Here is a 14,922-nt window from a genome sequence, read left to right as displayed (position 1 = left end):
TTTCATTTGTTCCTTCTCTGATGCTCTTCCTTTAGTTTATGTAGATGCAGTTTCTGACCTATATCATTTTCCTTCATATGTCACCATTTCTATGTAGAGTTCCCTGTGGATCTCTCTCTGAAGGTATCCTGCAGGCCTCTGGGTGGGTCACATGGATACGTAAACACTGTTATCACAGAGCTGCCAGATCTCTGATAAGAACCAGTTAACTAGGGATTGGAAGAAAACAAAACCCCAGCTGCAAAACAGCAAAGATTGGCCCAGTTTCCCATGCAGGAACACCCCAGCTAAGTTAGAGGTTGGGGCAGTGACCAGAATCCACTGATAGACAGAGGGCCACAGAGGCTACCCTGCTCTCCAGCCAGCTGTGGGCTCACCCAGATCTGACTCCATCAAAGCTATACAATCCTAGAGTCCTTACTACTCAGTGAAGTAATAATAGCAGACACTCCCTTCTCCATAACTCAGCCTTGTTTCACTCTTCCCTTCCCTGTCCTGGAAAGTCCAGTGATGGCCTGTCCAAAGATAGCCCTAGGCAGGCTCTTTCACCATCTGCAGGAGGTCAGTGCTGGAAGATGGACAGCTCTCTGCAGCAGCTAAATCAGGTGGGCATCAGGATCTCCAACAGTGGTGTAGACCTTGCAGAACATTTAGTGTTTTCACCAAGCAGAGCTTGAATAAAGTCAGAGTATAGCCCTGTGAGCTAGCCCCTCACTGAGAACTAATATCTCCATCTGCATGAGTGCTTCTGGGAAATGGAGCCTCCATGAGGGGATGGTGCTCACTGATTCACTTGGGTTGCCAGTCTCATTCCCTGAACATCAGCTTCCAGACTATGTAAGGGCTTCTTCCCAGCTTTTTTTTTTTTTTTTTTTTTAAAATAAAAACGTTTTGCAGCATTGATTTTTATCTCATTGCATTGTTCACCACTTCTTTATATGCCCCTTGCTAGTGGGTGGTGGTCTTGCTCTCTGCCATGGGCATAAATGCAACAAGCATAAATTTGTACCCTGTCTCCCTGGAAAGGTGTGGCCAAGTGCTGTCTTCAAACCAGGCTTTGGCCTCTAACTAGAAGGAAACACTTCTGAGCCCCAGCTTCTGTCCATGAGAAAAAAAAAAAAGAGTGGAGAGGAGGGTGTGCCAGAGAGTTACAAGTCACTAAAGAAAATACTGGAGCATGTAGCTGCCCTGTCCCCTACTGGAAAGGAGCCACTGCACTTCCCAGGAAGGAGCCTTTGAAAGAACCTTTTTAAAAAGATGTTGTAATAAATATGTGATACACCTTTCTCAGACCTGATTACAAGAGATTTATCTTTTTAAGTAAGCTTCGTGCCCAGTGTGGAGCCCAATGCAGAGATTGAACTCAGGGCTGTGAGATCCAGACCTGAGCTGATATCAAGAGTCAACGCTTAACTAGCTGAGCCACCCAGGCACCCCAAAAAATAAAATCTTTGAATAGCTGATTGCAGCCAAGCAATGAGTATGGTTACAACCCTCAAACTTCAACCAAAAAAAAATTTTTTCCCTTTTGCTTTCATTTAAGCAAATGTTCTAGATACTAACAGTTTAATAGTACACTTCCCAGCCACCCCTTGGAATTTATTTAGAGTTACTGGAAGGCATCTCCAGTGGTGTGTATACCCCAGATGAAATATATTTCTTCAACTGTGTCTTGTTCCCTACTGAAAGGAAATTGCTTAATCCCATCTAAATGTAAGTACAGTTAACACCCAAAGATATCTTAGAATAAAAAGGAACTTTAGTTGGTAGCAGCCTTTTTATTAGTTCATGTAGCAGACACTTAGCAAGTACTGCTGTGAACCAGCTAGCACTAGGCACACCCATGGGATAGGAGCCACTCACCCTATTTGGCCCTACTTATGCCTCTGCCTGTTGTGAATTGGTCAACGCTCCTTTCCGGCTGTATTATAAGCCATTATTGACTTTACTTTTCATCCCTTTGACTCAATCTTGATTAGATTTGCAAGGACAATGAAATTAGCTGGACAGCCTTTTCAAAATCATGATCTATTATTTTCATTTTTAAGAAGTCATTCAAGTAGGCATTGCATGAATGCACTTTAATAAATCAAGCCTACTTCGTTGTAACAATTGTTTTATTCCCTACAGATAAATTTCTCCTAATGCTTGTTCTAGTGAGAAATGAAATTCTTTGCTCCAGGAGTAGGAGGGATGATTCTTCCATTTTTTTGGAAACTTAGGTCACATCTTTTCAAATGTCTAATTTTACCAGTTTTCAACAAGAATGGTCTATGATTTGCTAATGTATCTAGATGATATCTATAAGGCTTCACATTTCAAGAAAATTAGACCATCTCAATCTCCTGTTTAAAATTCCTCACTGACTTCTCACGCCTTTCAAGTGTAAAATCCCTACCAAGACCCTCAGTGATTTGGTCTCTCAACCTCTCTCAGCCATATCTTTGCCTTTCCTTCATGTCTTTTCCTCCAGCCCACCTCACCTACAACATCACCTCGTATTTCTTCTTTTGGGAAACCTTTCCTGACCCCAAGCTAGCCTAGGGAGCCTCTCCTAGACAGGATCCTCCAAGGCTCTTTTCCATTTCTCAGTTTAGCATTCATTTCATGGTAATATTTAATAGACTATTTGTATTTGTTAGTGGATACTTTATTTGTTGATTTGTTTGTTTATTATAAGTAGGCTCCGTGACCAACATGGGGCTTGAGGGGCTTGAACCCATGACCCTGAGATCAAGAGTCATACTGAGCCTGCCAGGCACCCCATTAATAGACTATTTTTAGAGCAGTTTTAGGTTTATAGCACAGTTGAGCAGAAGTTACAAAGATTCCCCATACCTCCTGCCTTTGTACATACATCACCTCCCCCATTACCAATATCCCACACTAGGGTGGTACATCTGTTATAGTTGATGAGCCTACATTGTCACATCATAATCACCCAAAGTCCAGAGTTTACATTACAATTCATTCTTGGTATTGTACATTCCATGGGTTCAGACAAATGTTCCATCATCATAGTATCATACCAAATAGCTACACTGACATAAAAATCCTCTGCTCCACCTCTTTATCCCTCCCTCCTCTCTAACACCTGGCCACCACTGATCTTTTTACTGTCTGTATAATTTTGCTTTTTCCAGAATGTTGTGTAGTAATTGGAATCATGCAGTATATGGCCTTTTCAAACTGGTTTTTTTTACTAAGCAGTATGAATTCTGTTTCTTGCATGTATGTTTTCATGGTATGATAGCTTATTTCTTTTTAGTGCTGAATAATGTCCCATTGTCTGGATGTACCACAGTTTATCCACTCACCTATTGAAGGACAACTTGGTTGCTTCCAAGTTGTCACACTTAAGAATGAAGCTGNTAGTTAAGTGTCCCGACTTCAGCTCAGGTCATGATCTCATGGTTTGTGAGTCCAGGCTCCACATAGGGATCTGCCCTGACAGTGCGGAGCCTGCTTGGGATTCTCTCTCCTTCTCTATCAAAATAAATAAAAACTTAAAAAAAAAAAGAATAAAGGTGCTATAAACATCTGTATACAGGTATTTGTGTGGACATAAATTTTCAACTTCTTTAGATAAATACTACCAAGTGCAATTGCTGGATCATATGGTAAGACTATGTTTTATAAGAAATTGCCAAAACTGTCTTCCAAAGTAGCTGTACCATCTTGTGTGCCCACCCACCATGAATCCAAGTTCCTGTTCCACATCCTTACCAGAATTTGGTGTTGTCAGTGTTCTGGATTTTGGCCCTTGTTATTTCATTGTTGGGTATTTTGTTTTGTTTTGTTTTGTTTTACTTATTGAAGTATAGTTGACTCGTAGTGTTACAGGAGTTTCAAGTGTACAACCTAGTGGTTCAACAACTTTATACATTATGCTATGCTCACTGCAAGTGTAGCTGCCATCTGTTACCATACAGCTTTTTTATAGTACCTCTCATCCTCATGACATTTATTCCATGACTGGACACCTGTAACTCCCACTCCCCTTCACCCATTTTGCTCATCCCCCCTCCCCTCTCTCCTCTGGCAACTACCAATTTGTTCTCTGTATTTATGGGTTTCTTTCTGCTTTTTGTTGGGTTGGTTTGGTTTTTAGATTCCACATATAAGCAAAATCATGGTATTTGTCTTTCTCTGACTGACATATTTCACTTAGCATAATGTCTTCTAGGTCCATCCATTTTGTTGCACATGGCAAGATCTCATTTTTTAATGACTGATTAATATTCCATTGTGTGTGTGTGTGTGTGTGTATCATATACATATATGATATGTATATATATCACATCTTTTTTTATCCATTCATTTATAGAGGGACACTTGGGCTGCTTCCATAAATTAGCTATTGTAAATAATGCTGCTATAAGCATCAGAGTGTATGTTATCTTTTCCAATTAGTTTTTTTGTATTCTTTGGATAAATACCCAATAGGGACATTACTGGATTATATGGTATTTTTATTTTCAACTTTTTGAGGAAACTCCATACTGTTTTTCACAGTGGCTACCCTAGTTTGCATTCCCACCAACAGTACTTGAGGGCTCCCCTTTCTCCACATCCTCACTAGCACTTGTTATTTCTTGTCTTTTTTATTTTAGCCATCCCAACAGGTGTGAGGTGGTATCTCATTGTGGTTCTGATTTATATTTCCCTTTTAATCAGTGATTTTGAGCATCTTTTCATGTGTCTGTTGGCCATCTGGGTGTCTTCTCTGGAAAAATATCTAGTCAGGTCCTTAGCCCATTTTTAATCAAATTATTTGGATTTTTTTTTTTTTTTTTGGTGTTCTCCTTGTTTTACTTTGCAGTTCCCTGATCACATGATGTTTGATATCTTTTATATACTTATTTGCCATCTGTATATCGTCTTTGGTGAAGTGTCTATGAAGGTCTTAGGCCCATTTTTAATTGGGTTGTCTGTGTTATTGTTGAGTTTTAAGAGTTCTTTGTATATTTTGGGTAACAGTCCTTTATCTGATATGTTTTTGTGGTTATTTTCTCCCATATTCATATTTTTTTCATTATTTGTTCATATCTCTTCTCAACCAGAGTATGGAGTCCACAAGAGCAAGAATTGTAGCATTCATCAGTATATCTTCCATGCTATGTGTATATCCCACACTAATTAGCACTATATACACATTTGTTTATTGAAGAAATAAATCACAAATATTGGATTTAAAAAGGAATAAGGAAACCAGAGAAATCACATAAGAGGATAGCAAACCAATAAGAATATTTCTCTTTCCTTATCAAAGAAGTGGGCATGAAGATAAGGAATTCCATTATACTTATTAGGGAGCAAATACTGCGGTGATGCCAACACGGAGCACAGTGCAGCTAGCACTCTGTGAGTGGATGGTGACAGTGTCCATCAGAGGTCCTTGTGGGAGGCAGCTTCTGAAAGGGTGTTTCTGGATCTCCAGTATTCATACTCTTGACAGTGATCTGCTTCTGTGAATCCATGCTGAGAAAGAGATGTCAGTACAATAAAGGCCTTATGTAGAAAGATTTCCACTGCCTCAGACCTATATGTCCAATATGGAGGGACCAGTGACACATCCCCCAAATGGAATATCAAATAAGACAACAGTTGTAAGTCCTTACAACAGTTCTATAGCAACCTACAAAGTAGTACGAGACACTGCCCTGACACCTTGCTTATAATGATTTCAATATATACGCATCTGGGGAGGGAAAAGGCTAAAAACAATGAGGTGGGATACAAATACTTGGTTAGGTAGTAATGTAAGCAAGTTTTAAAAAACTTACTTTTTATTGTTGTAGTTTTGTTTGTGCAGTACATGGAGGTTATAAAAAGCTTGGGAACATTTATATAAACTCAGAAGGGAGAGAAAAACCTGAGGAACCTCACACTGCCATGTAGGTCCTGAGGGACAGAGAGAAATTGGGAGGCCAGACACTGCCTCTGAGACTCCATCTTTGCTTTCACATGGGCCCAGGCACCGTGGTTGGTGTGGATGAGAGCACTGCCTTGTCATGGCCCACTTGTGACCTGTGTGGGAACGAGAGACTGGAGCAGAGCCCAGGACACAGGTAAGCAGGCAGCAGCTGGCCTTTCAGCCACAGTCAGCCCTAGGGCCCCAGTGCCACATGCCTTGGGCCAGCGTCCCCTGTCGGGCCAGGCCTGAGCTCCCACCAGGAGGTCACGTGGCTGCACTGCAGCTAGAAGACCTGGTGTGAGGTGTGCTTACTTCTTTGTAACAGGGCTTCTTGCTGGTCCTTGCAGTACCTCCTGTCATCATAGAGAAAAGAGCCAGGTTCTGTATGCGGCTCCTTTATCATCAGTCAGGACAAATGTGAATAAATGAGACAGAATTGGTGACTGTACAGCTCATCCTCTACGGGGTACAAACGTTCCCAGAGACCAGTGAACATCTACATAAATGGACATTCCTTACCGGACCATCGTTACCGCATACCCTGCCTTGGGCCCCAGGGGGTGGGTATCCACATAGTTCTCCGAGCTGGTTCCCTGCCTCCCAAGGTGACTTTGTCATCTGACAGGCAGAAAGAGGCCCACTCGTTACTTTTTTGCTTCTTAATAAGTAACGGACAGCTGTCTCCTTGACGCCTCCCGCGTTGATGGCCTTAGGTATAAACAAGCCATCACTGGATCATATTCAAGAGACCAGAAGAGTGTGAACCACAGATTTACCTGGTGGCAGTAAGGACCAGAGCTGCTGGTGATGAGGAAGTCATCCTGTTCAGGCAGAAGGGGAGCCCTGACCGCTGCTTGCTGCACAGAGGGCCTCTGCTTCGCCTCATGGGGAGTTTGCTGTCATCCTCTATGCCCAGCTCTGAGGAGGCTTCCCTGCTTCAGTGTCCCTTCCATCCCCTGGGGCATCATTACCCACGCAGCCCTTAGTGATACTGATCCCTCAGAACAGGCTGAGCCTGGGGCCTCTCCAGCCTATTTCAGGAATTTAGTTTCTGAGAGTAACCTCCCTTTTCTATCTCAGCAAACACTCACATTTAGAAAAAAATGCCTATCACTAGACCCTTCTGATTTCCAAGTCCTATCTTCCCTGTGTGTTTCCAAACAACAGAGGCGCCTTTTTCTGTGGGAACTGCTCCCGCGTGGTCACCTCTCCTCTGCTCAGAAGGCACCTGCAGGTGTTCCTGGACTGCCCCTCTCATCCCCAGTGCACAGTGAAGGTCAAGGTAGGAGGTGTGCGGAGCTCGTATGCGCCCCGCTCTGCGACGTGGGGCCCCTTGTGTGTGCCCCACTCTGCGTCACTGAGGGGCTCTGCAGCACCGCTATCTAGGGGGGTGGCATCAGTTTCCTTCCCTGGGGAAGGTGGGGAAGGGCTCCCCCTCAGGAACACAGTCCGTGTCTGTGGCTTACAGTCACGTTGGACATAAGGCTTTGAGAGGGAAGCTGCTAAGGAAATGAAGGGGGTTTAGATTCAACATTAAGCCCCAGGCGTGGGCCTGAGCACTTGCACCAGTCCTGGGGTTTAAGCCGCGTCCCACTGTCATTGCAGCTATCCCAGACCAGTATTTCTTCACTCCTGAGGTTTGCCGCCGGCAAAGATGGGGTAAGTCCGGGGACATACAGCCCAGGTGTGCACCCCTGTGTTCTTAAACCCGAGTTAGTGGGTCATCCCCAGGTGAAGTCCTCTGCCCTGTGTACTTTCAGTTACAGCAAAGTGCCACATATAATCATGTTCATCTTCGTGTTTAGTTCACCAAGAGGTGGATAAGCCGTACTGCCTCACTTCCCGACAAACGCCCGTCTTCTCACGAGAACTTTCCCTTTTGGGAACTGAGGTTATTTCCTTACCAATCTTGCAGTAGATACATGAAACTGTCCCCCTGGCTTTGGTTATAGTAGGACAGTCGACATTTCAAGGCCTGCCCTGGTTTTACATTAATAGAATGGAAATACCTGAGGCACCCATTTGGTGTTTGTTAATTGCTGGGCATGCCAGAGTCAGTAACTGGAAACTTACCATTATTTCTCAGAACTGTTTTGCCTGCCCTGAGAGTTACTATGGTGTGAGGCGGTGAAAACCATGAGCGGTGAAAACCAGCCCCTGAACACACACAACTTAAGGCCTTGAGACCATTTCTTCCGTGTAAAATTTGGCCCTCATGAACTAGAGAGGTCTGTCCTTGACACCCCACCTCTGTCTTGTCAAAACCATCTGATAGCACCACAAGGGGCCTGTGGAATCACTGAACCCCAGAGAAGAGCACTGGGGCCCAACCACTGGGGTGGTACCAGGGCACAGTCCCCAGGTCACAAAGGTATCTGTGGCCAGGGGTAGGGTCCACATCCAAGTAGCAGAGTTGGGCCAGCTGGGGAGCTTGTGGTGAAAGGGGGGCTGAGCATCTGCAGAGCTTTGTGATGGGGTTCCATGGCCCAATTCCAGCCCTGATAGCAGCCAGAATGTGAGACTGATGTGACCCGTCCTCTGCAGGTGCAAAGGGCTTCTGTCTCCAGCAGCTGCCTGCCCCTCTTGAGGGCCAGAGGTTAGCAGCACGAGGAGAGGGAACAGCCATCATTCACACTCTTTGCTCAAGGCCGTAGCACTCAAGAGTTTGGATTAAATTAGGACATGGATAAATCCATGAATAGGATCCTTGAGGATCACTGGGCTGACTGGGTTGGCTGACTGGGTTTCCCAGCCTGATTCCAGGGTTGAACTGCCCATGGGTCCCTAAAAAGTTTCTGGCTCTCTCCCTGGGATAAGGTGCACCGGCCTGGCATAGCTTCCTCACACAACTGGGTGACGCCTCCATCCCCACGCCAAACCTTTGTCTAAAGGGCTGCTTCACATGTAGGGACCGATGTGCAGACCAGGCCATGGGAGGACTTATGAGCAAGTACTCCCCGATTGTTTACAAGTCAGTCAGTGACTACAATGAGCCGCAAACTGTGTTCACCACTTTTCTTACACCCAACATCTCCGTGGCGCAGAATCCACATTTCACCACTGAAGAAATGAGAGTGCAGGGCTCACAGCCACAGTCTTCGTTGGGTACAGTGCCATTCCCAGAAGTGACCAGCTAGCAGAGTGCGGGGAGGGTGACAGAGATCCTGGTGTGTATGTTTCTGTTCCTCCTGAAGTGTCTGGGTTTAATGGGTGACAAGACAGTAGTACCTGCTGACTGATTCCTCGTCACCGTATCTCTCAGTCTCTGGGGTGGGCAAGGAGGAAGAAAGAAGGGTGTGATTCTAGGTAAGGCTGGTGGATTGGAGGGGGCTTTAAACAGGTGCTAAAGATGGCAGATCTAGGTTATCAAGTGGGAAGAGTTGGGAAAACTTATGCTTAAGGAGAACATGTAGCAAATGAACCCAAACCACAGCCTCAGCAAACAAGAAGCAGCAGCACTTGGAACAGTGCACAGCTCCCCGCAGCCCCTGTGCTAGAGACGCAGCGCCTGCCCTGCGGTTCCTCCGGTGGCCCTGGCTGGGCCCTGCCAGGCTCAGGCCTGTTCTCCCACTGCTTCTCCGCAGGCTCCTCCAGAGAGCAGCCTGGAGCTCCCTCAAGGAAGCCTCCAGCCATGGACTGCCCTTGACTGCCTACCTCCCTGTAGGGACCAGGGATCAGGAGGAGGCCTGGCAGAACGGTCTCTTCACTTGATTTCCTTCTGACTGAGGCTGACTTGTACCTCTTAAACATCACACTTCTCAACTACAGTGCACACGGAGGCAAAACCCTACTTAGGAAGAACTCAAGAGTGTGTGTGTGCAAATGTGTGTGTATCTGAGTGTGGGTGGTTTGCCTATGGGTGTGCTTGAGTGTGTGCATACACCAGTGTGTGCTCATGTGTACGAGTGTGTGCCTATGTGTGCACATTTGCACTGGGTGAGGGGTACAGGGTGGCAACGGTCTCAGGTGTCACTTCGCTGGGTGCTCTGTTATCAGAGCTGACGCCAGTAAAATTAGGGTAAATTGCAAGCCTGGAGGCACATTTTAGTAAGCACCTTTCCCCTCCCCCAGCTTTACTCACAGTGGAGAATCAGGGCTTTACATCTGACCTGCAAGGAGCTGAGATATGGGTATGAGAAGGACTCTGTGTAGATATGAGCATGAGCTTTCTAGTCTGGATTCTGTCTATTTTCTGGGTGAGAATGCATTCTCCAGAACCCAAAGAAACAAATTAGGCTTTCCACCACAACCATAGCTCCACTCCCTGGAACGGATGTCCTCTTTCTGGTTGGGACATAGGCTGTTAAGTTATACACTGTAACTTTGAGGTATTCAAGCTACAGAGTGAAAACAATGGAGTGGCTGCTGTTGTACATTTCAGTTCTCAAAGGTCACATTATAGTGATAGGAAATTTGGAGCTTGTTTCCTTAGCTTTCAGAAAAAGAAAAGTTAAATATAGTGTGCCCTTTAAAAACAGACACATTTTGCACATATGCACATTCATTATATTTATATGTATAGTGCATTTGCATTTGCTTGTGTGATTATTTCGTACCTCTCATCTTAATTCCCCACAAATATAATTATCATTTGATTTCCATTTATCAGTGATACAGCTATTTTTGACTATGACGTAGTTACTGTAATCTGTAGCTGCCAAATCTGATGTTGTAAAAAGAAATGATCTGTTCCTGACTTATTTTACAAGTCAGAATTCTACACCTTTACCTGAAGTGAGTGTAGGAGTGCCTGGGCCTCCTAATTCCGCATGCACAAATGTGCAAGTCGTAAGACACAGCAGAGAAGCACCCAGTTGGCCTCAGTCCTCCCAGCCCTAGATGGCAACCCCTCACTCTGCATGGCCCTGTGGGTGCCCTCCACACCTCAGAGTTGTTTGGCTATCTGGTTCTCTGCCGTCTTTTCAGGATCAGACCCCTCTTAGGTTTATAGCAAGGCCTTGAAGAATGATCAAGGCAGTGGGCCATGAACCTAACATCAGTGTCACAGATGAGCTGGGCAGAGGAAGGCCTCAGCCATGGTTGTCCAGTCAGAGACTTTAGTCCTGCCGCTTCATCTGTCTGTTTTTGTTTTTGTTTCTGTTTTAGAGAGAGTGTGTGTGCAGAAGAGGGGCAGAGAGGGGGGGAGAGAGAGAGAGACAGAGAGAGACAGAGAGACAGAATCACAAGCAGGCTCCACACTCAGCACAGAGCCTGATGCGGGGCTCAATCCCATGACCTTGGGACCATGACCTGAGCTGAAATCAAGAGTTGGACACTTAACTGGCTGAGCCACCCAGAGACCCCTCTTTCTCCTTTCCCTGTCTTGACTTTCCCTACTCCCCCATCCCTCCATTAAACCACTGAAGAAGCCACAACTCTTCTGATCACATTGAATAGGCTAGGTGTGTTGCAATTTGCCTTCCTTAAAACACAGGAAAGCAAAACGATCACAGTGGATTGGCATTAGAGCAGTGCTCACACCCCAGATTGATCCTGATGTTACTGCTTCAAAACCAACCATCCCAAAGCTTAGTTGGCCTCCATACTTACTCTGCACACTGGCCTGCAGTTTGGATAGGGCTCTGCCAGGACAGCTCCACATGTGGGGCATCAGCTGATGCCCCAAAGGCTAGGCTAGAGTCACAACACCCTTCAGTCCCCAGCTGACTGTTGTGCTCCTTTGCTTGGAACCTTCTCAGGCTCTGGCCAGACAGCCACACAGTCTAGATTCTCTCACAGTATGTGTCTGGATCCCAACAGAGATAGGCAGGAGCTGGGTACCTTCCTGACCTAGCTGGGATGCCACTCTGTCCTTTCCACCATACTTTCATGAGAAGTAGTCACTGAGCCCAGCCCAGGATCCAGGGCAGCCCGCCTTTGATGGGAGAGCACCGAGGAGCCACAGACATGTGCCTATGTTCGCCATGTTGTCAGAGCCCTCCAGCCCCAATCTCCTTTGCCAAAACACATTAATGATGAAAGGGGTGAGCCAAAACATACAGAACTGGGCTACTGTAGAGTTGTGTCAGGGGTCTTGCACAGAGGATGGGTGGCATACCTCAGATAGTATTCTGCAAGTGGCAGCAAGAGTCTCTGAAAAACCTATTACCTTCTAGGGCTTCAGTCTCTGGTAAAGCCAGAGACAGGATTCATTCCAGTGCGTTTGAGCCACTCTTTATTTTCAGTCCCACTTCTACCCCAAGAAGAAAGTGTTCTGAGGTTTGAGAGCTGCCACACCTTCCCAGCACATGACTGTGCACCTGGTACCCGTGCTGGCCAGTGTCCTGAGTTCTCATCTAGAGCTGAAACCTGCCTGTGATTAACCAATCACTGTAAGATACTCATCAAACAATGTGAAGAAAAAGCTTTCTACAACACAGACATGTTAGGCCCTAGACGAGTTACTTTAGAAAAAACGGGATCCTAGTAAGGAGGGAAGTTTGGGGCAAAGTACCAGGAAATCCTTTGACCAGAAGTGTTGCTCGATTGGGGAAGTGTCCCAAAGGAAGTGGGAGACAGCTGCAAGCGTGATGCATGCCCCGCCCCCAGCCTTCCCACTAGAGAACAGGGCACCTCCCTTTGTATGTCAGTCCCCCAGTTCCTCTCCTAGGACAGCCAGCTGGGACATCCTTGTCGCTGCATCCACTAATATCAGAAAAAAAAAAAAAGAGTTCCTTCATTTGCCATAATAAATAGGGCTTTTTTCAAGCCCTTATTTTCCTCCTTACCCTGTTCTCACCATTTGAAAAGTGGAAGGTCACAGACTAAGGAAAGGACCTTCTGCTCTGCTCTGTAGTGTTCTGTACTGTTGGGAACAGAACGTCCAGGGCCAGCTCTGTTTGCTTTAACCAGCATGCCTTCTGTCACTGCAGAATTATGAAGTGAAGAGCGTCCTCGGAAAGGAGGTGGGGTTGTTGAATTGTTTTGTCCAGTCCATAACCACCCACCCAGCTAGCTGCGTTGGATTGGAGGAAATTGAGCTCCTGACTGCAGGAAGAGCCTCTTCCCAACACTGCCAGTTGCCATAGGAGCGTGAACTTTGTGATGCAGTCACGATGGTGGTGGAGGTGGTGGTTTGGGGTAGTTATTTGTTAACTAAAGGCAGAGCAAATATACTGTATGATCTTGAAATGGAACTTAGATTTTTTTTCTGGGGCAAATGTTAGTAAGATAATTTTGTAAAGTATACATCAAAGTACTTTTTTCTACAGTTATATTTCATGACCTTTCTGCAAATTTGGGAACATGTTATATTAAAACTTAAATAAGCTTGGTCTTCACTTTGTATTTCATCTTAGGCAGTATTAAAACAGCAAGAAAATAAAATTCTGTTCATTTGTAATTTTTAAGTTTTTAAAACTGTTACCCATAAAGTATAGATAAGTTACCTGGTCTGATTATTGCCGTACTGGACAGAAAGATAGGCCTGTTTAATCATGAGGGGTACTGTGCACAGAGAGCCAATATTACAGACTCAAGAGGAGGGATTGGTTATTGTTGGCAGAGATTTAAATTAACATGAAATGATTAATAAATTGTCTTTAGACAATAAAGATTTTGTTTCTTCCTTTATAACAGTATAATCATGATGGACCAAGGTTAATTACATAAGACAGACCTAGCAGTTCAGAGCAAGAAAGGGTGCCTAGTGCCCGCTCTAATTGGGGGAAAGGCTAACGGCTCTATTTGTCTCGATTAAGCTTTGAGACATTACAATGACTGGCAGGACTGCTGGTTTTGAGTAGCTTCTTGACTGTCTTCTGCATCTACTGCAGAACTATTATATATTTACACCCACTTTCAAAATCTACTGGAAGCTGTACCTAAGACTGAGAAAAGTGAAAGCAAAGTCCCATGAAAGCCAAAGACGACTTAGACATGCTGTTGGGACAGCCTGAGCCCCTCCCCGCACCCCTCACCCCTGGAGCAGCCAACTGAAGTTAGGGAGCCCTTCGGCTCTTCTCTATCCAAGAGCCCCTAAATCAACTGCAGGAGTGGTCATCGAGCCAGCGTCCTCCCCAAGTCCAGGTGTTCTCTAGGAGAACCTTCCACCAGAAAGCTGCTAGCTTAGCACGAGGTTACCGGGCTTCCCCGATATTGGATAAATAGAACATCTGGAGGTGGACTCTGGCAGGTTTCAAAAGCAAAGCAGATGCCCTTTTCTAAGAGACTCCGTTCCCCCTCAGGGACACACACCTGGGTCCCGCGGCCTCCCTGGTGCCTTGCTGCACGCCTGGCACTGGAATGTGCCCTTCCCCAGCGAGGTCCTGGGGCCACCAGCATTCAGGAGTCACTGTGAATACGGAAATCGGGTGGTTTTAAATGCTTCTTTATTCTTACAAATGCTGTAAAAATTAATATAAAAAAGTGATCATGCTCAGTCTTTTCCTCTGACCTACGATACAAAGGGTTTGTCTGAAAAGTCTTTTTCTTTTCTTTTCTTTTTTACAAATGTACCTTAGCTGCATCAACAGGAATAAGATGTAGAAAAGCTACCATTATAAAAATAATTTAAGGGGAAATAAACACCTATAGCTTCTCTTGAAGTTCAGTGGTGGTTAAGTCCAGGCTGTAGGCTCCTCCACTCGTGCGTCCCAAAGAAACTGCCGCCGGCGTCCGGGCGGGGCGCGCTCGGCTCCCGGGCCCGTCGGGTCTGAGGTATCGGTCGTTGGTGAGTCTCTCCCGCCCCCGGGCCGCGCGTTACCGGCAGTCGGTGGCCCCGGAGGCCGGCAGGAAGGGCGGACTGGGCAGCTGCTTGAAGAACTGCCGGAGGCCGGCCAGGTCCCGCGTGAGCTGCTCCACGCGCTGGTGCAGCTTCTCGTTTTCGGCCGACAGCTCCACCAGCTTCTGCTGCATCTCCTGGTTGCGCCGCTTGGCCTTGTCGCGGCTCTTGCGCACGGCGATGTTGTTGCGCTCGCGCCGCTGCCTGTACTCCGGGCTGCCGCGGTCCGGGCCCCTCTTGCCCGCGCTCTTCTCCCGGGCCGGGCCTGGGGCGGGACTCGGCC

The 14,922-nt window shown here is 46.1% G+C and overlaps 2 protein-coding genes across 4 annotated transcripts in view; one reads left to right on the top strand and one right to left on the bottom strand.

The window, feature by feature from the left end:
• The window catches only part of SPIDR (scaffold protein involved in DNA repair), a 469,654-nt gene extending 456,178 nt beyond the window's left edge, over positions 1-13,476 (top strand). Inside the window, exons 18-21 of one of the 3 annotated variants that reach the window (XM_077768515.1) lie at positions 5,978-6,071; positions 7,085-7,199; positions 7,523-7,576; positions 12,790-13,476. In XM_077768515.1, the coding sequence (XP_077624641.1) occupies positions 5,978-6,071; positions 7,085-7,199; positions 7,523-7,576; positions 12,790-12,945 (419 nt within the window). In that variant the 3' untranslated portion in view covers positions 12,946-13,476. The remainder of the gene's footprint in view (positions 1-5,977; positions 6,072-7,084; positions 7,200-7,522; positions 7,577-12,789) is intronic. The other 2 variants (XM_077768516.1, XM_077768517.1) reach the window with 2 other exon arrangements.
• Positions 13,477-14,230: 754 nt separating this feature from the next.
• CEBPD (CCAAT enhancer binding protein delta) lies at positions 14,231-14,917 on the bottom strand (the record flags this gene model as incomplete). The annotated part of the gene is made up of 1 exon (XM_077768518.1): positions 14,231-14,917. A coding segment is annotated over one exon (300 nt), but the record flags the coding sequence as incomplete, so codon positions are not given.
• Positions 14,918-14,922: the final 5 nt, after the last annotated feature.

This window comes from Crocuta crocuta, unplaced genomic scaffold, assembly GCF_008692635.1.
Source record: "Crocuta crocuta isolate KB4526 unplaced genomic scaffold, BGI_CrCroc_1.0 scaffold381, whole genome shotgun sequence".
NCBI lineage: Eukaryota > Metazoa > Chordata > Mammalia > Carnivora > Hyaenidae > Crocuta > Crocuta crocuta.
Note: the sequence above shows the minus strand (reverse complement) of the source record. Positions and strands in the feature narration are given on the sequence as shown.